Source organism: Aotus nancymaae, unplaced genomic scaffold (genome assembly GCF_030222135.1).
Source record: "Aotus nancymaae isolate 86718 unplaced genomic scaffold, 86718_ANA_hifiasm-v0.15.2.pri h1tg000089l, whole genome shotgun sequence".
NCBI classification, from domain to species: domain Eukaryota; kingdom Metazoa; phylum Chordata; class Mammalia; order Primates; family Aotidae; genus Aotus; species Aotus nancymaae.
In genome coordinates, this window is record NW_026988504.1 from 14,544,421 (window position 1) to 14,568,913 (window position 24,493).

At 43.5% G+C, this 24,493-nt stretch overlaps 2 protein-coding genes across 8 annotated transcripts in view; both read right to left on the reverse strand.

Annotated features, from left to right (window-relative positions):
* The window catches only part of ARSG (arylsulfatase G), a 144,145-nt gene extending 137,089 nt beyond the window's left edge, over window positions 1–7,056 (reverse strand). For 2 of the 4 annotated variants that reach the window (XM_012453839.3, XM_064369321.1), the window contains exon 1: window positions 6,830–6,945. The gene's annotated coding sequence lies outside the window, so the exon portion shown is untranslated. Of the gene's footprint in view, window positions 1–6,829 lie in introns of all 4 variants that reach the window. The other 2 variants (XM_012453838.2, XM_064369322.1) reach the window with 2 other exon arrangements.
* A 2,213-nt stretch (window positions 7,057–9,269) lies between these two features.
* Window positions 9,270–21,204, reverse strand: AMZ2 (archaelysin family metallopeptidase 2). 4 transcript variants are annotated; one of them, XM_012453843.2, is made up of 9 exons: window positions 21,123–21,201; window positions 20,499–20,595; window positions 20,108–20,193; window positions 18,412–18,694; window positions 17,912–18,085; window positions 17,692–17,820; window positions 11,839–12,002; window positions 10,554–10,730; window positions 9,270–9,609 (listed from the first exon to the last, which is right to left on the reverse strand). In XM_012453843.2, the coding sequence occupies exons 4-9, from the start codon at window positions 18,692–18,694 to the stop codon at window positions 9,454–9,456; spliced, it is 1,083 nt and encodes a 360-aa protein (XP_012309266.2). In that variant the 5' UTR covers window positions 20,108–20,193; window positions 20,499–20,595; window positions 21,123–21,201; the 3' UTR covers window positions 9,270–9,453. The 4 variants fall into 4 exon arrangements, with proteins under 4 accessions (XP_012309266.2, XP_012309265.2, XP_012309267.2 ...); XM_012453842.2 differs by having other exon boundaries at window positions 21,099–21,162; XM_012453844.2 differs by lacking the exon at window positions 20,499–20,595 and having other exon boundaries at window positions 21,123–21,204.
* Between the last annotated feature and the right edge of the window lie 3,289 nt (window positions 21,205–24,493).

Below are 24,493 nucleotides of genomic sequence, written 5' to 3' on the forward strand. Positions count from 1 at the left end.
TAAATAAATAAATAAAGGACTGAATTTGGCCTGTGGCCCACAGCTTCCCGCCCCTTCACCACACATCTGTACAGGCACAGGTCAGTATCACCAGAAGCAAAACTCTGAGAACTAACAGTCCTGACCCATGGGAAATGATTCGTTGTGGTCAAAGTAATTCTTAGATCATAACTGCCCCCAAAGAGGAAAGAACAAGCAGCTAACACCTTTTTTTTTTTTTTTTTTTTGAGACAGAGTCTTGCTCTGTCACCCAGACTGCAGTGCAGTGGCACGATCTCAGCTCACTGCAACCTCCGCCTCCCAGGTTCAAGCAATTCTCCTGCCTCAGCCTCCCAAGTAGCTGGGATTACAGGCATGCAACACCACAGCCAGCTAAGTTTTGTATTTTTAGTAGAGACAGGATTTTGCCTTGTTGGTCAGGTTGGTCTCGAACTCCTGACCTCAAGTGATCTGCCTGCCTAGGCCTCCAAAAGTGCTGGGATTGCAGGCGTGAGCCACCACACCCAGCCTTATAGTTAACACATTTGTTAATTACGTTTTCATTTCCCCTGATTAAAAAGATTCTGCTTTAAGCTTGTTGACTTTCAAAAAGTTTCCGTACAAACCTTGTGTAGACTTTCTCTCCCCAGAAGTGAAATTATTCTAGTTATAAAAATGAGTTAAGATCATCTACTCTTTTAAGACCTGTGTATCTGTAACTAATGCAAAATGTATCCAAACCCTTTAACAAAGTTATACATTTTATACTCCAATAACATGTAATACAGCTTTTGAGCATTTATCTGCCTTTCCCTTAGCTTAATGCCTGGTGATAAAATAGAAAATTGATTCTATGGCCAGGCGCAGTGGCTCACGCCTGTAATCCCAACACTTTGGGAGGCTGAGGTGGGCAGATCACAAGGTCGAGAGATCGAGACCATCCTGGCCAACATGGTGAAACCCCGTCTCTACTAAAAATACAAAAATTAGCTGGGCATGGTGGCTCACCCCTGTAATCCCAACACTTTGAAAGGCCAAGGCAGGCAGATCACTTGAGGTCAGGAGTTCAAGACCAGCCTAGCCAACATGGTGAAACCCTGGCTCTACTAAAAATACAAAAATTAGCCAGGCATGGCGGTGCATGCCTGTAATTCCAGCTATTCAGGAGGCTGAGGCAGGAGAATTGCTTGAACCTGGGAGGTGAAGGTTGCAGTGTGTCGAGATTGTGCCACTGCACCCCAGTCTGGGCGACACAGCAAGACTCCATCTCAAAGAATTAAAATTAAAAAAGAAATAAAAAAGGAATCATTATCCTTATTTTTACAAGGTGGCAAATATAAAGCTCACAAATAGGGAACTAGAGTTTAGAAGCCATTGCCTTTAAATCTTTAAATGGTGACCAGGTATGTTGGTTCATGCCTGTAATCCCAGCACTTTGGGAACCCAAGATGAGTGAATTGCTTGAGCCCAGGAGTTCAAGACCAGCCTGGCCCCCATGGCGAAACCAAAATTAGCCAAGTATGGTGGCTCAGGCCTGTAGTCCCAGCCACTCTAGAGGCTGAGGTGGGAAGATCACTTGAGCCCAGGAGACAGAGGTTGCAGCGAGACCAGATGGCACCACTGCACACAGCCTTGGCAAAGAGTGAGACCCTGTCTCAGAAAAATTGTAATGGTTATGCACATTACTTAAAATGACCTATTTAAGGAATTCAGACATGTTACACGCAAAATGATCACTGCTATAAGTATACATTGCATTGAGAAAAGAGAAGCGGCCCTTGTTTTCAGATTTGTGTTTATATTGCATGTGTCCTAAGGGAGGGTGACCATAGCCTACAGCTGGTTGCATAAGTAAGGAAACTGGGTCCCCCTAGTGTTCAGTTCTCGTAATGACTCTCTAAAGGTGCAGTACAAGAAAAGTGGCAAGAGAACTTACAACTTCGCTTTCCATGTAACAACTCACGCCCAAATCAAAACTACTTCAATGACTATCAGTTTCCTACAGGGAAAATTAGATGCCAAACCTCACGCCCAGAACATTTCACCAAATATTATTGAGAAAATACATATTGTGGCCATGCATTTGTGTCATTTATATGCCTTCCCAGCAACTCAAGAACAAGCATACTAACTTCCCTAACAACTTATATACCCTAGAATTCAACCAAAACTTTTAAGTACCTTCTCTGCACCGGTACCTCCCATTCTTAGTCCCAACTTTGTCCCTGACCTCCTGATTTACACCTGTCTGCGTGGCAGGGCATGGATATAAACTAGGCATCTCCAACTTAAAATGTCCTCAGCAGAACTCTGGATCCTCCTCCTCAAACCCACTCCTCCACACATGCAATTGGCTCTCCTTTCTAAATATATCCAGGAGCTGACTGCTTCTGCCAACTGCACCAGGACCCTTGGTCCAAGCCAATATCATCTTAGCTGGATTATTACAGTAGTCTTCTAGCTGGCCTGCCTGCTTCCACTCTTGCAACATGCCACCCCCACCTTAATTTTCCACACAGCAGCCACAGTAATCCTCTTACAGCACAAGCCTGACATAAATCCTTAGCAATGGGCCCTGTGTGAACTGCCTGCTGCTATTCCTTTTCCCTCTGCTCCTGCCACACTAGCCTCACTGGCTTTTTTCTTTTTTTTTTGAGACAGAGTTTTGCTCTTGTTGCCCAGGCTGGAGTGCAATGGCTCAGTCTCGGCTCACTGCAACCTCCACCTACAGGTTCAAGTGATTCTCCTTCAGCCTGCCAAGTAGATGAGATTACAGGCGCCCACTACCATGCCTGGCTAATTTTTTTTATTTTTTTTTATTTTTAGCAGAGACGAGGTTTTGCCATGTTGGCCAGGCTGGACTTGAACTCCTGACCTCTCAGGATCCACCTCCCTTGGCCTCCCAAAGTGCTGGGATTGCAGGTGTGAACCACTGCGCCTGAACTCTCTTATTGTTCTTTTTGTTGCAAGCTTTAGGCACCAGTATTTGTGGTTCCCTTTGCTTGGTACTCCCTTCCCTGAGATGTGTACGCAAGGTGACCCTTCGATTTGATCATTTCCAAATGCCACGTCCCTAAGGAGGCATTCCTGTCTATCCTGTTCAAAATGGTACTTGTTTCTATCTGTTTACTTTGATATTAGGTTATAACAGCATCCACTATGGGAGGAGAAGGTAGGCAGATTGCTTGAGCCCAGGAGTTTGAGACCAGCATGGTCAACATAGTAAAACCCCTCTCTACAAAAAATACAAAAATTAGCCAGGTGTGGTGGCACATGCCTGTAGTCCCAGCTACTTGGGAGGCTGAGGTGGGAGGACCACTTAAGCCCAGCAGGCAGAGGATACAGTGAGCCAAGATCACACCACTGCACTCCAGCCTGGATGATAGAGCAAGACTCTGTCTTAAAAAAAAAAAAAATTAATAAGGCCAGGTACGGTGGTTCTTGCCTGTAATCCCAGCACTTTGGAAGGCTGAGGCGGGCGGATCATGAGGTCAGGAGTTCAAGATCATCCAGATCAACATGGTGAAACCCCATCTCTACTAAAAATACAAAAATTAGCCAGACGTGGTGGCAGGCACCTGTAATCAAAGCTACTCAGGAGGCTGAGGCAAGAGAATGGCTTGAATCCAGGAGGCAGAGGTTGCAGTGAGCCGAGATCGCACCATTGCACTTCAGCCTGGGCAACAAGAGTGAAACTCCGTCTCAAAAAAAAAAAATTAAAAAAATAAAATAAAGCATCTGTTTACTCCTTGACTCTCTGTATCATCCACTAGTGTTTTAGGGTAGGGGTTCTTTGTTCACTGCTATATTCCTAAGGCTTTGAGTAGGACCTGGCACCCAGTAGGTGGTACTCTATGAAAATAGTTGAAAGAAAAAACACATGAATGAATGAACAAGTTATAGACTTCTTTCCCCTTTAGTTGCCCAAGAGAAAAAAATGGTATCTATTGACAGTTACAGCTCAAGAGAGTCTGTGCTGCTATGAAACAGCTGGATAACCATAGGACACTGAACGCATTGTGCTCAGAACCCACCGGTTCAGCATCTGAGGAGGGATGGGTCTCAAGAGTGTCCAGCAGTATCATCCTATACGGGTGGCTCAGCTGTAGAGAAGCAAAAACTGATCCATAAGAGACCCTAAAGAAGACAGTGGAACGAAATCAATACTGGGGTAAGCATGGAGGTTTGTGAGTTTTAACATATTGCCCCAATAGATTTTGTTTTAACTAAACTATTTTCCAGTAGACTTTTTTTTCATAATACTTTATTTTAATACCTCAACTAGTTGCAAGAGCTTTACTAACTAAATATTGCAACTCTTGGCCGGGCACGGTGGGTCATATCAGTAATCCCAGCACTTTGGGAGGCCAAGGCAGGCAGATCACTTGAGCTCAGGAGTTCCAGACCAGCCTGGACAATATGGAAAAAACTCATCTCTAAAAAAATAAAAATTAAAAAAATACACCAAGCATGGTGGTGCATACCTGTAATCCCAGCTACTTGGGAGGCTGAGGTGGGAGGATCACTTCAGCCAGGGAGGTCGAGGCCACAGTGAGCCGTGATCATGCCACTGCACTCCAGCTTGGGCAACAGAGCGAGACCCTATTTCAAAAATAAATAAATACCACACCTCTCTTTTTTGGTACTAAGGCAGAAGTACATAGACTGATTTCTCGAACTTTGAGCAACCTCAGTCGACTCCACTTGAACAGAAAAGAAATTGAAAGTTTAATCGTGTATAACCCCTTGTGTAAACAACCTGGGGGAAAAAGTGGTTAGGTTCTGGCTGGTAATATTTTACTTCAATGAGGTCATGTAGCACAGTGAAAACAACGAATAACTCAACAGTAGGGAGACTTGGGATCTGATCGCATTTTTGCCATTGGTTAAATGACACACAAGTTTACTCGGCTGCTGCAGGCATGCATCCTCCTCCATGAAATGGACTAAACAATCTCCACATTATTAATGCTTTGTGACTCCACTTTCCAAACATGGAAATGCATTTGAAGACAATACCAGGCCCTTGAAAACGAAGAGGGGAAGGTAAAAAGCCATCTGCAAATGGGGAAAGGAGTCCCTGTTTAATAAATGTGTTGGGAAAACTGGCTAGCCATGTGCAGAAAGCAGAAACTGGACCCCTTCCTGACACCTTACACTAAAATTAACTCCAGATGGATTAAAGACTTAAACATAAGACCTAATACCATAAAAACCCTAGAAGAAAACCTAGGCAAAATCATTCAGGACATAGGTGCAGGCAAAGACTTCATGACCGAAACACCAAAAGCATTGGCAACAAAAGCCAAAATAGACAAATGGGACCTAATCAAATTCCACAGCTTCTGCACAGCAAAAGAAGCAGTCATTAGAGTGAATCAGCAACCAACAGAATGGGAAAAAATTTTTGCAATCTACCCATCTGACAAAGGGCTAATATCCAGAATCTACAAAGAACTAAAACAGATTTACAAGAAAAAAACAAGTAAGCCCATTCAAAAGTGGGTGAAGGATATGAACAGACACTTTACAAAAGAAGACATACATGAGGCCAACAAGCATATGAAAAAATGCTCATCATCACTGGTCGTTAGAGAAATGCAAATCAAAACTACATTGAGATATCATCTCACGCCAGTTAGAATGGCGATCATTAAAAAATCTGGAGACAACAGATGCTGGAGAGGACGTGGAGAAATAGGAACACTTTTACACTGTTGGTGGGAGTGTAAATTAGTTCAACCATTGTGGAAGACAGTGTGGCAATTCCTCAAGGACCTAGAAATAGAAATTCCATTTGACCCAGCAATCCCATTACTGGGTATATATCCAAAGGATTATAAATCGTTCTCCTATAAGGACACATGCACACGAATGTTCATTGTAGCACTGTTTCCAATAGCAAAGACCTGGAACCAACCCAAATGCCCATCGATGATAGACTGGACAGGGAAAATGTGGTACATATACACCATGGAATATTATGCAGCCATCAAAAACGATGAGTTCGTGTCCTTTGCAGGGGCATGGATGAACCTGGAAACCATCATTCTCAGCAAACTGACACAAGAACAGAAAATCAAACACCACATGTTCTCACTCATAGGTGGGTGTTGAACAATGAGAACACATGGACACAAGGAGGGGAGCATCACACACTGGGGTCTGTTGCGGGGAAATAGGGGAGGGACAGCAGGGGGTGGGGAGTTGGGGAGAGATAGCATGGGGAGAAATGTCAGATATAGGTGATGGGGAGGAAGGCAGCAAATCACACTGCCATGTGTGTACGTATGCAACAATTTTGCATGTTCTTCACATGTACCCTAAAACCTAAAAATGCAATAAAAAAAAATCTGCAACAGAATAGTATCAAGCTTTTAAAGAAACGAATTAACACTGAAGCCAGAGGCCCTTACAGTGTCTACACCCTTTCAACTTGAATGTCAGCACTGGCTGTACTACCAGAAGACGTGCATGACCTTTTCCTGAAATAAGCCTTCGTCTCCTGGTAACTCAATATCCTGGGTACATTTTTCCAGGTAGACTAGAGTTGGGTACTGGTCTAGAGCTGCACTGTCCAATACAGTAGCCACAAGCCACATGGGGCTGTTGAGCACTTGAAAATGTGGCCAATTGGAAGTAAGATGTACCGCAAGTGTAACATACGCACAGGAATTTGAAGACGTACCAAAAAAAAAAAAAAAAAAGGATATAACTCATTCAGCATTGATATTGATTGCAAGTTGAAATCGTATTTGGATGCATTGGATTACAGAATATACTATTAAAATTAACTCCATCTGCTTCTTTATGCATTTGCTAATACGACTACTAGAAAAATTACGCTTACCTATGTGGCTTGTATTATGTTTCTGTTGGACAATGCTACTCTAGATATCAGCACCTAGAAAGAGACTGTGATTCAAACTCTTCAATGAAGCGCTTTTTAAATGCTCTACCCGAGAGATGATTCCACTCACTGCTCTGCTGCCGTCGCGGTCCTGACTTTCCAAGGCCATGCCCAGAGCGCGGCACACGTGGCTCTTCCACACAGGCGGGCCCGCACGTCAGGCTGCAGTGGAGAAGGTTACTCTGGGTCGCTGACGCCAGGGGAAGCCAAGCGACCGACCCCACACTGCTAAGCCCCGCGGGGGGAAGTCCCCGGGCGCGGAAACAGGTGGCGCGCCGGCAGCTCGCAGCTGCTGGGCCCGCGCCCTCGCACACGCCTGGACGCAGCCGGGAACAGCGACGCGCTTCCTGCCCGGGAAGGGCCCGAGCGCAGGGCAGGCTATAGCGGTCCCGCAGCTGCCTGCTTCGATTTTAGCACTCCTGCTCCCAAGGGGGAGCAACGCGGCCCTCTGTCCCTCTTAGGGCTTGAAATGTAAATTATTCATATCAGGGGAATGTGTGTTTCAAACAGGGGAATGTGGACAAGAACTGACGGGTAATCCTCGCCAAATTCTCCTATTTAATCCTCCCCGTGAAAAGCCTGAGGCCTGAAAAAAATCTCTTGACTGGAGAGACAGTAACTCCACCGGTGCCCGGGATTAGGATCTATGACATAAATGAACAGCATTCCAAATTCACTGATATAAGAGTATTTAGACAGTAGAAAATTATTAATCCTCTTTATTAGCTTAATACTTTGTTCATTCAGCATTTGCAGAGCAAGATCTGCTTGGATTTTAGTGAAAATTATCTTTTAAAACTACAAAGATTTTCATACTGACAGCCATTCATTAGTGAAGAAAAAAGAAAAACTACATTTAGTTGCAGTAGACAAATTATAGTTTTAAGCTTAACCCTAAGAAATTGTCCAAAAATATATACGATATACACAGCACTTATGATTGCTGAATAAATGCATCATATACAATTTGTTTAGTTCAATGTTTAGCAAGAGTGAACGATTTGTTAGATGATTCTTTTCCTAATCTCACAGTGCAAAGTAGACACAAATGGACCTTATATGTTCTCCAGCCAACTGTCATCCCCGATTTATTCACCTAGGCAAATCTTGGTTCAAAAGAGTTTGTGACAAAAGCTGACCTACAGGACTAAAACCGTGCTTACCTTACAGCGGAAAAAAAAAAAAAAGAAAGAAAGAAAATGTAATCAAATGGACAATAATTTTTCAAGTACATTATTCAAGGAGGAAATCAGTAACAGAATCCATAAAACACCATGCTCCATCAGAGTCTCTTTTTGGCAACAGAATGACCAAGTATTCTCTCCAATTAATTTGAATAGCAAACTACCATTTTCTAAAATGACTTAAATGGGTTTAATCAAGTAGGAGAATGAATCCAAGGGAAGCCGCTGACTCAGGTATAAAGTGTGCCTTACATCATACTGTATACATGAAACAATGAAATAATCTAGATTTCAAATGGCAAAAAAAAAAAAAATACCTTTAAGTCTTACCCTCAAGATAAGATAGGAAAGCAGGAAATGCTGTCTGCTCACTGGCATTCCATGAAATATTCACTGTAATTTCTAGATTTCTAAGATACATCTACCTGGCAGAGGTCGTCTGTCAAGTCTGGGGTTTTCCACCTGTCCACCCCGGCAGCAATGGGGCTGATATTCACACCCTGCAAGCCGTCATCAGCATTCATAGCACCCCAACAGATAACCCCATTAAACTCTTTCCTGCAAGTAAACACTTCACAATGTAAGAAGGTGAGAAAGACATTATTACTGAAATAAACCTGAAACTTGTTATCAATCTATAGAAAAAGTACAATATTCACAAATATAAGTACCATTACAAACTATTTGTAAGATCCCTCATAAATGACTGTTATAGCTGAGAACTGCAACGGAACTCCCACCACCAAAAGTGTTGTGGTTGCGTAAGCACCATTGTTATTTTCACTTACACATGTTCCCGAAAGGTCATGTTTTAAGCTGCTGAAAATTGATACAAGCTGTTAATTCTTTCAGGGATAAGGTGACTACCAGCAAGAGAAAAAAAAAAAGAGGTAATGCACTCCAGAGAGTAAGGAAGGCTCACGGAAGAGGAGGAGGGCTGTGGGTGGAGAAGGTCACAGCCCATGGCTGTCCAAAAATGTGATTTGGCTGGGCCTAACAGAGGGGAGTACCTCTTCTAAAATCGAAATCACCCCCTGGAAATGATGCTAGTTGGCTCCTTGGGACATATATTTTTCAAGCTATTCACTTAACTCGTTACCACTAGTGCCAGCTTTCCTGTGAGACATACACAGATTTGGAGCATGGAAATAATATGCTTGCTGCCACAGACCAGGTTAGTAAGATGAGAAGACAAAGAGTTTCTAGAGTTTTTATTATTCAAAATGAGTTTCATTTCAATTCAGGCATCTGAAAGAAGGTTCTATTCTGTTACTCTGACACAGCACAAGATCAGTAGTTTATTCCAATGAAGTATTCCACCCAAATGGAAGCATTACATGCAAGTAGTTATTTATTTCAATCACTCCTATTTGAAGGTCCTTATTTTTGGAGAACAGTCAGGCATTTTATTATCCACTCCTTCCATTCCTTAAAGGCTTCCATGGGTTTCGGTAAATTCCCATTATCCTCACGACTGTGTTTTGGAGTTGCTCCAGGTGTGCCAGCAGATTCATCATCAATCCACTGCACCAGTGCCTGGGAAAACACAGCAGACGTGCGTTCTAACAAACCGCAGCAAAACAGATCAGGCAAGAGAAGAATATTGGCTTTTAGATCATGGGGTGACATATTACCCCAAGGAGATGCTGCATTTGATAATTATGGTATGAATATGAAATAATGCTGATGATAAACTGAGTGAAAGGGCACCTACCAAATACACACAGAATTACAAATTATGTCAAAAGTATGCACTGAAAAAACATGAAAAGAAATACACTAATTCTTACCCTTTTTTCCTAGCATGATAGGATATTATTTTTTCTCAACTTGCTAAGTATTCCACAAGGCATGATATTAATTTGATATGTACATATATACATATGTAAGTGTACACACAGGCATGGGTAGACATATGCACGTGAAACCACGTGTGTAGACATTTCTGTGCAGTCACCTGAATGTGCAGTCATACCCATGAGTAGCCACATGAATGTACACTAATGTTTGTGGGCATGTGTGGGCACACACACACGCACACTGAGATTAGGTACTTTCCTTCTTCCTTTTTAAAGAAAATCATTTTTTTCTCCTAATGAACATCATACCTCTGTCCCATATTTGGAAAGATAAATCCTGTGCACAGACTTACAGGGTTTAAAAAATGAACTTTGCCACACGTATCTGTATTTATTCTCTTCTGCAAAGTCAAGCTCTCTTGCCCTAAATGGAAGAGAAGTAGAGAAACTTCTTCCACTACTCCTCATCGAACTGTTAGCATAAATCACTCAAAGGCAAGCTGAAGTTTTTCAGAAGGGCATTTCTTTGCATTTGTTTTTTTTTAAACCGCAGCTTCCTGCTAATCTTTACACTAATTTCCTCTGATAAATTATAGCTCTAGAGAAGGATATAATAGAAATGTCAGTTTGCTACTGAGATAACCACTTCCCCCCGTTTACACTGTCCAGCCCCCAACTTACTCTGTATCTTTCTACAATGCTGAAGCCAATAGCACACTGCAACTTGCGCAAACAGATAGGGCAAAGGTTTAGAGGGCGCCGGTCAGCTTCTTCCAAGTGGTTGGAGCCTTGCATTAGGCATGCAAGCCACTGGCAGTGTCGCAGTCCAAATATGTGTCCAATTTCATGGGTTAAAGTCTGCAGCACAATCACGTTGAGGCGTTATAAGACCACCATCACATTAAGCTACGCATCTCTTCTTTTTCTTGCTTTTCCAAGAAAAACAGGAATCAACTCTCTTACATTATCACCAAAAACTTCACCCTGTCCAACCTTCAAAGACTTAATAATCCCTCATTTTCCCAAATGTCTTATTGCTTTTCTTGCTATACACTTCCTCAACCTCAACACTGCTGACATGCTGGACAGATAATACCAGGTTGTGGGAGGTTGTCCTGTGCACTGCACAACGCTTTGCAGCATCCCTGGTTCTACCCACTAGATGCCAACAGAACTCCCTCCCTGATTGTGAAAATCAAAAATGTCTCCAGAAATTGCTAATATTCCCTGGATGGCAAAATCACCCCTAGTTGAGAAACCTTGATCTAAACTAGGGTACTCGTTGTAATACAGATTCTGGGGCCCTTCCCCTAGAGATGCTGATTTCAGTCGGTCTGGGAGAAAGGGGGCTTGATCTGAATGCTAACGAGAACATCAGGTGACAATGACACAGGGGCCCATGGAACACACTTTGAGAATGTAGTTCTCAAATAATACAGGTGAAAACCGAATTTATCTAGCTAAAGGAAAAGCCTATCTCTCTGGCTCTGGAGAAAGGGGAGATAGGCTTTTGAAAAAACCGAGTTGGGGAGATCAGGAACTGCCAGGACAACTACAGTCCAGGGTATCCTGGAGCCCAGGGCAGGAAGGCCCATGCTCCCAGAGAGGCCAGAGAGCAGAGGTCCTCCAAAGGCCTGGGGAAGGCAGCTTTGCCCAATGACCACAGTAGCTTGAAAAAGCAGGTTACCCGCTCACACCAGAATTCAGGAATTACACTAATAGAGAGGACCTGGGTACAGCCAAGGCTGTGTGTAATTAGTACAAGAACCTGGCACTGATATTATAAATTTCAATATGAAGGTATCCATTTAAATTGTTTTACTGATCATTTCAGTCAAGCACTATGCACCAAAATTATACAAATGACACAAACTCATTTATAATACTGCCTTAGGACTGACACTATCCAATTTAGGGAACAAAGATCTCTTTTAAAACATGGTCCTGTCAGATTTTAACAACTTACCTTACAGGATCGAAGCAGTAAAACACTAGTTATTTCTGGAATATAATAGTTGTCAAAAATTGAATAGTCACTTGAAGATGTTTTCTTGAGCTTCTTCACTTTGCCTTCATAGCGCAAGCTATAAAAATCACTGCCATACCTGGCAAAGCTGAATATCCCCACACCTACAAAAAGAGGACAAGTGGTGACAGAATGAGAGTAAGGTCCCTGAGGAAAGACCAAAGAAAGAAGAGCCTCCTGGCCCATCTGGCCAGTGAGTGCACCTCTGTGTCACTGTGTCCACACCATCTGATGTACTTACAGTTTGCCAACAAAGACTTTTGCCCCAGATTCCCCTATCAAAATCGTGTGCTGCTATCCACTTTGCCTTGCCCTGTAAAACTTAATGGACTTGAGGTCAAATTCTTGAGAAACTGAAGTTTCAGAGAGTCTTTTCCCACAAAAGAAGTCTTTTTCTGAAAGTAGTAAGTACTCCAAATCAAGTACTCAAAACGGAATCATAAAAAATAATCACGAGTCGGGTGTGGTGGCTCACACCTGTAATCCCAGCACTTTGGGAGGCCAAGGCAGGTGGATCATCTGAGATCAGGAGTTCAAGACCAGCCTGGCTAACATGGTGAAACCCTGTCTCTACAAAAATACAAAAATTAGCCGGGCATGATGGTGGGTGCCTGTAATCCCAGCTACTTGGGAGGCCAAGGCAGGAGAATGGCTTGAACCCAAACAGCGGAGTTGCAGTGAGCCAAGATGGTGCCATTGCACTCCAGCCTGGTAAGAGAGCAAGACTCCATCTCAAAAAAAAACAAAAGAATCACATGAACAACAGGCAGTGATGATTTCACTCTTTAAGGACACACTAAATGGATCTGTTATACGTTTGTCTGGAGGGGTTGGCCTTCCCTCACACAACACTAAGGACAACTTCCCCTGATGTCTTGTAGGCCATGCTTTAAACCATGGCTTTAGACAGAATAACCTCCTCCCCTGCCTCCACCCCCATCCCCTTTTCAAAGAACAGCACAACTCTATTATGTCACTAGTGTCTGGTGACCAGAATAAATACCCTTTTAACTGACTTCCTGTGTTACATTTAGAGTTATAACAACCATCTCTGCAAGCACAGGGAACGCGGTTTGATACATAACTCACTCTACAGGGTATTCGGCTTCATAATTTGACTCGTTTACATTCTCACTTTTATTTATGCCTCTAGTTCAGTTATTTTAAAGTAATACATTTTTTTTATAGGCTGGGCATAGTGGCTCACGCCTGTAATCCTAGCATAAAGTAATACATTTTTAAAGAAAACAAACCCATAGTAGGTTTGTCCAATCTAATTTGATCCAAAATCAACTTCCTCACCTCCCTTTACCCAAAAAGTGTAGACTGATAATTCAAAAATCAGGTTAAGATAGCATTCTGGAAGTTAAGAAAACACTAAATCTATTCATGTTAAGAAAAGACTGAATCTATTCATGTATCACAAGTAACCTCCTCTGGCCAATCAAGTGTGGGCATATTTCACTACAGTAATACTTTTAGCAAGGACATGTCTTTCTTCCAATAATCCTACAAATAGAAGATTATTTTCTTTCATAGTCAATGCTTCTCAATTTAAAAATACCAACCTTTGTAAACTTGGAAAAAACAAGACCATTTGTGTTAAGATATTATCACTGCCTATTCCCGCTACTTTCCTGTTTAAATCTTTTGCATCATGTAATATTTAAGAAACTTACCAAAAAAAGAATTAAAGTAAAAACAGTTTGGGGGAAATGTTTCCTGACCTCTCAAATATATAAGATAAATTAGCCAGCAATAGCTAGATAAATGAGCATATGACTTTAAAATTATTTTTTTAGCTGGGTGTGGTGACTCACACCTGTAATCAAAGCACTTTGGGAGGCTGAGGCGGGAGGATCGCTTGAGCCCAGGAGTTTGAGATGAGCTTGAGTAACATAGGGAGACTCCATCTCAACAACAACAACAACAACAACAACAACAACAACAAATAGCCAGGTATAGTGGTCCTGTGGTCCCAGCTACTCGGGAGGCTGAGGCAGGAGGATCCCTTAAGCCCAGGAGGTTGACATTGCAGTGAGCCATGATCACACCACTGCACTCCAGCCTGAGTGACAGAGGGAGACTTTGTCTCAAAAGAAAAATAAAAGGTAGATAAATTATTTTTTAATGTTTCCATAAGATTAATAATAAAAGAGAAAACTTATGATAAAAAGCTACCTCACACCACCAAAATCAGTAAGAGTAGTGACCCATGTCTACAAGAGTGCATGTTGGTAGGACCACGGAGGAGGGTGGGCAACAACAAACCTTATGTAAATGGAGAATAGAATAAAGGAGTAGGGAAGAGGCTCTATAACCCTACGGTCCCCACCACTAGTAGAAACATTTGTCCCAAAAAGCTTACCACCCCACATAAATCCTAAGGTGAATGCAACATCTGGACAGACAATTAACTCTCAGGATAGTCCCTGGTACTTACTCCTCACTCCCAGAACACTAATGGACCACTGCCCTTGGGGGCCTTTTCCCTTTCAAGTCTGTCTCGGATTCTTGGGGATGAAATTAGAGAAGAGCAAAAATGAAGGGGAGAGGCGAAGATAAGCAGAGAGATGACAAAAAAAGGCTAAAAATATGACCTGTTTCCAGAACCTTTCCCACGCTCAATATTACCATGTACAGTTCCTAATGAGTCAAGGTTTATTACATATCTCAAATCAAAGATGGAAGTTTTGACTTTTTAAATTAAAAAACAAAAAACAAGAGAGATCCAAGATGGCTGATGATTAGCAGCTCGGGCACGTACCTCCCAGTGAAAGTGCAAAGAACGAGAGGACGCCACACTTTCAGACGAATATTAGTTGCTCACGGACCAGGAGATTTCCAGTGGAGGAGCTCCACGGGTCGCCAGGGCGACTCTTGTGGCCGGCGTGGCGGTTTTGCTGGTGCCTTAGCACGCCAGTTCTTGGTGCAGAGTCCGGAGATTCCCGGGCAGAAAAACACCATCAATCTTAACACCGCTGTTTTGGCCGGCTCAGTGGATTGCTCAGATTTCGGCGCAGGGAATCAACAAGTTGGACGTCAGAGACCCAGTTAGAAAGTCGGTAATTATAAAGACGACAGACGGACAAATATATAATGAAGGGAAGAAACCAGCGTAAGAAGGGAGAGAATACTCAAAATCAGAATGCCTCTCCCTCTACAGGGAATTGCAATTCCTCATCAGTAACGGAACAAGGCTTAATAGATTACACCTGTGTTCCAATAACAGCAGCAGGTTTCAAAACGTGGGTGATAAGAAACTTCTGTGAATTAAAAGAACTTGTTCTAACCCAATGCAAAGAAACTAAGAACCTTGAAAAAAGGTTTGACGAAATGTTAACGAGAATGGACAATTTAGAGAGGAATATAAGTGAATTGATGGAGCTGAAAAACACAATACGAGAACTTCGCGAAGCATGCACAAGTTTAAACAGTCGAATTGATCAAGCAGAAGGAAGGATATCAGAAGTCGAGGACCAGCTCAGTGAAATGAAACGAGAAGACAAGAATGCAGAAAAAAGGATGAAAAGGAATGAGCAAAGTCTCCAGGAAATATGGGACTATGTGAAAAGACCTAATTTACGTTTGATAGGTGTACCCGAATGTGATGAAGAGAATGAATCCAAGTTGGAAAATACTCTTCAGGATATCATTCAGGAAAACTTTCCCAACCTGGCAAGGCAGGGTAATATTCAACTCCAGGTAATACAGAGAACACCACAAAGATATTCTTCAAGAAGACCAACCCCAAGGCACATAATCGCCAGATTTATTAGGGTTGAAATGAAGGAGAAAATACTAAGGGCAGCCAGAGAGAAAGGTCAGGTTACCCATAAAGGGAAACCTATCAGACTTACAGCAGATCTCTCAGCAGAAACCCTACAAGCCAGAAAAGAGTGGGGACCAATATTTAACATCCTTAAAGAAAAGAACTTTCAACCCAGAATTTCCTATCCAGCCAAACTAAGCTTTATGAGTGAAGGAAAAATTAAATCTTTTGCGAACAAACAAGTATTTAGAGAGTTCACCACCACCAGGCCTGCTTTACAAGAGCTTCTGAAAGAAGCACTATACATATAAAGGAACAACCAATATCAGCCTTTCCAAAAATACATCAAAAAGCAAAGAACTTTAACACAATAAAAAATTTACATCAACTAATGGGCAAAACAGCCAGCTAGCATCAAACGCCGGTATTAAATTTATATGTATTTTAATTGGATAAAAAGCCAAAACCCATCGGTATGCTGCATCCGGGCCCATCTTACATGCAACAATACACAAAGACTCAGAGAGAAGGAGGAAGATTTACCAATCAAACAGAGAGTAAAAATAAACTAAAAAACAAAAAGCAGGAGATGCAATTCTCGCCTCTGATAAAGTAGACTTTAAAGCAACAAAGATCAAAAGAGGCGAGGAATGACATTACATAATGGCAAAAGGATCAATGCAACAAGAAGAGCTAACGATTCTATAGATCAACGAGATAGAAAATTAACAAGGATATTCAGAACTTGAACTCAGACCCGGAACAAGTAAACTTAATAAACATTTATAGAACTCTCCACTTCAAATACACAAAACATACATTACCACCTCACACCTATTCCAAGGGTGACTATATAATTGGAAGTAAATCACTCCTCAGTAATCGCATAGCATTTCATAGGTTTAAATGAAATATTGGTTGGCTGTTTGTTATTTTCTTCCCTTATTCCTTCCTGACTACATCATTAAGTATAATTATCAGTATAAAAGAGGCTTTCAATACCCATTACTAAATTGCATTCTAGCCTGAGCAAGAAAGCAATACTCCCATTCTCTCTCCCTCTTTCTTTTCCCTCTCCCTCCTCCCCATTCTCTCTCTTTCTCTTCCTTTTTCCTCCTTCCTATTCTCTCTCTCTCTCTTAAAATAAAAAAAAATTAAAAAAAATAAAAAACAAAAAACAAACGCTGTAGGATGAGGAAGAAGCATGCACTTAGTCTATGGCTGTTCTATCTGTGCAAGATGACTATGAAAAGAATTGAAAAACAATTAGCAAGATTTTCATATCCATTAATGATAGTTCAAACTGTAATTGGTTTAATTCACCTTGCTACTGAATTACTGACATTTACTAGCTGTTATGCTGAATGCCTATATATATGCCAGGTATATATATACATTTTTTTTTTGAGACACACTTTTTATGTACAGGCACTTTTATGTAAATTATCTCAAAATGACTCCATGATGTGGGTATTGTATTGTTACCTTTTTTTTTTTTTTTTTTTTTTTGAGATGGAGTTTCACTCTTGTTACCCAGGCTGGAGTGCAATGGTGTGTAATCTCGGCTCACTGCAACCTCTGCCTCCCAGGTTCAAGCAATTCTCCTACCTCAGCCTCCCAAGTAACTGGGATTACAGGTATGTGCCACCACACACAGCTAATTTTCTATTTTTAGTCGGGGGGGGCGGCGGTGTTCTCCATGTTGGTCAGGCTGGTCTCAAACTCCTGACCTCAGGCGATCCGCCCACCTCGGCCTCCCAAAGCGCTGGGATTACAGGTGTGAGCCACCGCACCAGGGCGGTTATTGTTACCTTTAAGGTCATGTAGGTAGTGAATGGCAAACTGGAACGTAGATTATCAGAATCTACCAACAGCACCCTTCTCATTATGGCATGATGTCTCAACTGAAAATACTATACAGTTTTAAATATCAAAATGATTCTTGGTTGGAATTTTTTTCCCTCTTTTGACATCTTCAAATATTCTCAATTTGAAGAAATTCCTAACAACAATAAGAATACCATCTGTCAAAGAGGCCTGTCCGAAGACAAAATTCCAGGAGTCTCTTGGGTAAAGATCAATCATTGTTATTCCCACAATGCAGAAGGCATCTTCAGGTTTCTTCTTTTTCAAGAACTTCAGGATGTCCCCTATTTAAAAAGAAATATATATATGTATGCGTGCATATTATATACACATGCTTCCTTTACTGAGTTCAAATCGCAAAGTTGTGTAATTCACCTGCATGAATTTGTAGGTTTTGTGTGTTCTCATTGACTCTAAAGGAACATTTTGTTGCAGAAACAGGAACTGGTTCTAGGAGTTTTACTCTCAAGCCATAGAAATATGCTTTACAGTAGCCCTGGAGCCATTTAATATATTCTTCACTGATAATCCTGGTGTTTCCTAGAGATCCTGTAATATGGAAGAACATTTAAAGACAGACTTTAAGATGATTATTCAGTCTTTATACCCAGTCTATGAGGAAGAGGATTCAAATTAGAAACAAATACAACTCTAAATTTTCAATACATCTTTATCATTCATTGGTGTTGATATGAATTAAAAAGAAACAAAATGCTCTCTTGTCAGTCAGTTTGGCTACAAAACTTGTACCATTGCAATGAATATGAAAAATAATCCTAAAACTGCCCATCTGAATCAGACCAATAGCCCGGACTATTCCTGACAACAGCACCATTGCAATACCAAACCAAAACCAGCACATTACCAGTATTTACCAATGGACTGTATATAAATACTGTGTTTGTCTGGAGAGGGTATCTTTCTGTAAGGATCACTGAAGAACTGTTCAAAGTCTTGGGGGGCCTCAGGGTGGGAGGTGATCCAATCTGATTGAGAATGCAAGGTAATGGGTCCAAAGAGATCACTGGCTGGCTGGAAGGCTTCATTCATTAAACGTTGTTCCCCAGCATCTAATTTCTCATACTGTGACACAAGCACTGGGTTCTTTGAGATGAGAGCTGTTTTTAGTGTCTGTTGAGAGTGCCGTACTATCTGCATCTAACAAAAAAAAACACAAGTAGTCAAATATAAAAATACATAACCATATTGTGGACTTTAACTGTCTTCCATATACAGCTCTGATTTCTCCCTAGAATGAGATGACTGACTGCTAATGCTTTAGAGTGGTCAAACTTAGAGTGGTTTCCTCATGTCAAATCAATTTCTTGGGGATCTAAGAAATTAAAAAGAAAATCATAAAATCCATTCCTCCATCCTATATGAAACCTGCTCCCATACAAAAACTAGTGGTGGCCAGGCGTGGTGGCTCATGCTTATAATTTCAGCACTTTGGAATAGGAGGATTGCTTGAGGTCAGGAGTTTAAGTACAGCTTGCACAAATGGTGAGACCCTGTCGCTACAAAAAATTTAAAAATTCCTTGGGCACAGTGGTGCACACCTGTGGTCCTAGCTACCAGGGAGACTGAGACAGAAGAATCACTTGAGCCCAGGAGCTTGAGGTTGCAGTGAGCCATGATCGTGCCACTGCACTCCAGCCTGGGCAAGAGTCCAAAACAAACAAACACAAAAAACCTCATGGTGACCACAGGAGCATGACCTCACACCCAATTTCCTTCTTTTGGGGAATAATAGTATTGGCCTGGCACAGTGTTTCACGTTTATAATCCCAGCACTTTGGGAAGCAAAGGCAGAAGGACTGCTTGAACCTAGGAGTTTGAGACCAGCCTGGGCATCATGGCAAAACCCCATATCTACAAAAAATTAGCTGGGCATGGTGATGTGCACTTGTAGTCTCAGCTACTTGGGAGGCTAAGGTGGGAAGATCATCTGAGCCCAGGACATTGAGGCTGCAGTGAGCCGTGATTGTGCCACTGCACTCCATCCTGGGCAACAGGAACCCTGTCTCAAAAAAATAATACTAGCCGAGTGCAGTGGCTCACACCTGTAATCCCAGCACTTTGGGAGGTCGAGGTGGGTGGATCACCTGAGGTCGGGAGTTCAAGACCAGCCTGACCAACATGGAGAAACCCTGTCTCTACTAAAAATACAAAATTAGCTGGGCATGGTGGCACATGCCTGTAAGCCCAGCTACTTGGGAGGCTGAGGCGAGAATCCCTTCAACCTGGGAGGCAGAGGTTATGGTGAGCTGAGATCATGCCACAGCACTCCAGTATGGCAACAAGAACAAAACTCTGTCTCAAAAAAAAATTAATTATGAATAATAATACTATGAGTTAACTCATTAGGGCCTCACGAAAAATACTACTCACCCTTTCTAATATGACTCAAGGATCTTCAACATCAAATAAAAACAAAACTAATGTAAGCCCCATCATTTCTGTAATTTAACTGCAGGATAAGAAGCTACAGCTTAGCCACTGAAGTTTATGGCCTCAAAGTCACGTCACATGAGGGAAGACATCAGATGACTAATCAAAAGCCAGACTCACAATGACAGGTTTCTTCCATTCACATCGTGTTCCTATGTAGCGCTTTCATCCTTCCTCTTGAATGGGTCAGATGTTCCACCACGAGGCTTTTTTAATTAGACAAGGAAAAAACTGAACATCTGTCTGGATCATCTCTGTCATATTTCCTAATTATCTAGATTTTCCCAGTTTAATGGTAGACAATGAATGGGAAAACCTAAGCTAATGTGTTCTGATTGAACCTCTGAATTCTGCGGTTGACAAGGATGGCTGAAATTCCAGATCAAATGTCTCTGTACTCAAAGCTCTCATAGGAACATAGGCTTATCCTCACCCCTACACAACTGGGCTGAAAGCTGACTTCTACAGGACAAACTATAAAACAAGATGTACCTTCCTGTAGTCTACCTACCTTGATTTAGGAAGGAAGGCTCCCATGGAAGCTTTTATCTTACAAGGACGAACACGTCTGGGCCTGGCCGGAAAGATGTTACGGAGTGTGCCTTCATCTTAATATTAAAAAGTCAGAGTGAAAGGTGAGGAGGCCTCCTCTCGCCTCCCAAGCCTAATCTAGGGACGCTGTGGGAGAAGACGGGCACAGGGCGCACGATGCAGTCACTGCAGTGGGCTGGAGGCCTGGGATGCTTTGGTCCCAAAACCGGAACATCCCGTGCAAACCCGGAGGAGTTGGCCACCCTGGCTGGTTGCCTATGGCAACTCGCACTGTGGGCTCTGGCCCATGCAGGCACGACCCAGTCTCCGGCTGAGGGTGGAGTGGGGGTTCCCCCGGAGACTCTCGCTTCGCCTCGTCTCCCCTAGGACTCTCGGGAAAGGCCCTCCCTGGCTCCCCAGAGGCACTCCGCCCCCGCGGTCCCCGCGGCTTCCGCCACGTCGTCCCCTCCCACATCCTCATCCCTCTCCACCGACCGCGACCGGCCCCCGCCTCTACGACCCGGCTGCCCTGCCTAGGGGCCCCAGCCCAGCTCTGACAGCACCCGCGAAACGCCCTCACCCAACAGGCCTGGACGCCACCCACCTGCGGCAGCCCTCATGCGCGTGCGCATCGCGTCCCTTTGCACTATGCCTCGTCACGCCCACCGGCGCCACGCCCCTTCGCGCCACGCTCTGCGCCGCTCCGTCGCGCACGCCCTGTGGGCCCGCCCAGCTCACGACCCTCTCGCGCCACGTCCCGTAGCGCGAGGCCGCCGGGCAGGCGCAGAGTTTGGCGGCTGTGGCCTGCTTCTTCCAGAGCAGAGGGTTGCGAGGGAACTACACGCCCCCGCTGTCCGCCCCCGCAGTCGCCAGTTCCCCGCCTGCCCCTCGCGGAGGCTTCGCGGTCCGATTCTCGAGAGCCCTACACGCGTCCCGGTCGCCGGGGTCGCACAAGTGGGAACGTGCTCGGCGGGCTGCGGGTTTGAGAGGCGTCCCCAGCGTGACGAACGCAACCAGGGTGGCCCCACATGAGTCGGCGGCCACCTCAGGTTGACGTAGAGCCGCAGCACTCCCCGGGGACGTCACCCGCAGGACTTTCCCCTCTTTACTTGTTGGGGGCGGCGGAGGCTGAAACCCAGACACGCAAGTGTGGGCACGCCTCTGGCGCTCCGAGGTCGAAACCTAGATGCTCAGGGGAGGCCGTGAGGTCGAAAAGGCACCACGGGACCGGCCTTTGGGCTTAGCTAGCTCTGTGGCTTGGGGTGGGACGTTCAACCTCTCTGGGCCTCGCTATTCTTTTTTTCTTTTTGTTTTTGTTTTGAGACCGAGTCTCGCTCTGTAGCCCAGACTGAAGGGCAGTGGTGCTATCTCGGCTCACCGCAAACTCCGCCTCCGGGGTTCAAGCAATTCTCCTGCCTCAATTTCTGGAGTGGCTGGGACTACAGGTGTCCAACATCACTTCGGGCTAATTTTTGTATGTTTAGTAGAGACAGGGTTTCATCAGGTTGGCCCGGCTGGTCTCGAACTCCTGACCGCAAGTGATCCGCCCGCCTTGGCCTCCTAAAGTGCTGGGATAACAGGCATGAGCCACCGCGCCCGGACCTAGTGCATTGGCATTGTCATCTGAAAGAGGAGAGGACCCCTTTCGGCCCTGGGAATGTGAGGGATCGAAGCTCACAGTCCCTGGACACTCCCGCGTACAGCTCCTGCTGCATCCCAGCGCCCATCAGGCCTTAGGACACGGCAGATGGCCAGGCTGGGTAATGCCACTGAGTGATCCCAGTTACAAATCGCCACCTAACTAGCGTCCCCTCTCCCTTTGAAGTTGTGGACCTCTAAACGGCTCTACCCCCACACCTCCCTTCCTATCCAACTCAGTTCCTTCTTCACCAGTTCATGCCATGATCTGTTGGTCCTAGCAGCTTCCTACAAAGGAGCCCTGAGGAAGCCCAATTCCATTACAGACCTGTTTCCCCAAACCTCCCACTGGTTCACTTTCAATACCTCACCTTAAGGGACATCCAGTTTCCTTCCCTGGACACCACTTCATTTCCCTGAAATGAACCTCCCACATTTTCTTGTAGAACCTCCCACATTTCCCTGAAAAATACTAAGCCCCTGTATTTATTTTCCAGCTATTGTTCTATGGCCACAAAAGTAACCTCTCTTAAAAAAAAAACAAACAAACAGATTTTCACCCTGTTGTCCAGGCTGGTCTCGAACTCCTGAGCTCAGGTGATCCACCCACTTTGGTCTCCCACAGTGCTGGAATTACAGGTGTGAGCCACCGCACCCGGTCTCAGTTCTTTTGAAGTCAGGCCATTTTACCATCCTCTGGATTTTCCTCTTCCAAATTCTCCTTCCCAGTCTCCGGGAAAGACAGGCACATTTTCTTGATGTCTTCAGCACTTATCTTATTATCTTCTCCACTCCTAACCCGTTGTTGGCTCTCCTTAGAGGATATTAACTCTGTGTGTTTGAACCTTTCAACTTCGAGGATCTCCTCAGCCCTTCCTTATTGGTTCTCCCTCCTGGATCTTGAAATCTCCAAATGTGTGCTTTGAACACAGTGCCCATATCCACTCTCACCTGAACCCACTCTTTAATAAAATGCTTTCGTACCATGACTGTTCTCAAAGTTTGAAATTGAGAATACTGATGCACCAACTCCTGCTTCAGTGCTTAAGAAGTCGTGAGCTTTCTTACATGTGCGTTTGACTGGGTGCCTATCTCCCGACAGCCTGAGGTGAAGGTGTTCTGTGCTTGAACCCCAAAACCCTCACTTATACTCATGGGACCTGTGCCAGTTAATTGACCTCTTTTTCATTTCTTCACTGGTTTGTAAAATGTAGACAATTAGAGAACATCTTTTTATTATTATTATTATTTGACACGAAGTCTTGCTCTGTTGCCCAGGCTGGAATGCAGTGGTGCAGTCCCAGCTCACTGCAACCTCTACCTCCTGAGTTCAAGCGATTCTTGTGCCTCAGCCTCCCGAGTAGCTGGGATTACAGGCACGCACCACCACACCCAGCTAATTTTTGTATTTTAGTAGAGACGGGGTTTCACCATGTTGGCCAGGCTGGTCTCGAACTCCTGTCAGGTGATCCACCCACCTTGGCTTCCCAAAGTGCTGGGATTACAGGCGTGAGCCACCACACCTGGATGATTTCTTGATCTTTTAATTTTAGGTAGCATCTGTTTATTGCCATGAGAGAAAACATACATCTCATACATCATACTTTCTACCTCTCATTCCTCTTGTGATTATATCACAAATTTTGGTTGATTCTGGTGGTCAGTGTTTACATTATGATGCTTATGCAAACATTGTGCACTGCAGAGCCAAGTAGTATACTATAACCATACTTTTTTTCTTGTAGAACCTCTTTATTTTTGCCTGGAGTTAATCATCATTTGATTTCTATTATTTATTTTCTTAAAAAAATTATATAATATTCATGTGTCTCATTTTTTATGATTCTCTGATTCTTTACTTTGTTTTTTTAATGCTTCTCTACATGACCCATGCATACTGGTTACATTTTTCTGGGTACCTTCATCTCCCCATTCCTATCTATACTGGTCATCAGTGGGCTTGCTGCATAGCTTTTCCTATGACTGCAACTACACTTTGCTCTGTTGGATCCCCTGCTTCTTAAATTATTAAATTCTGTGTCTTCCTCTTTCCTGGCTTACTCCTTTGGTTTCGGTAGCACATCCCCAGAACCTTCTGGAATAAAGGTATATAGAGAAAATATTTTGAGATCTTTGCCCTCTGAAAATGTTTTTATTCTGCCGTCATACTTGGCTGAAAATTTATCTGGGTTGGTGTGAAATTCTAGCTTGCAAATCACTTCCCCTCAGAATTATATAGTTTGCTCCAGTGTCTTCTGACTTCCAATGTTGCTACTGAGATGTTCAATGCCATTTTGATTCCTAGTCCTTTGTATGTTATCCATTTTTGGGAAGATT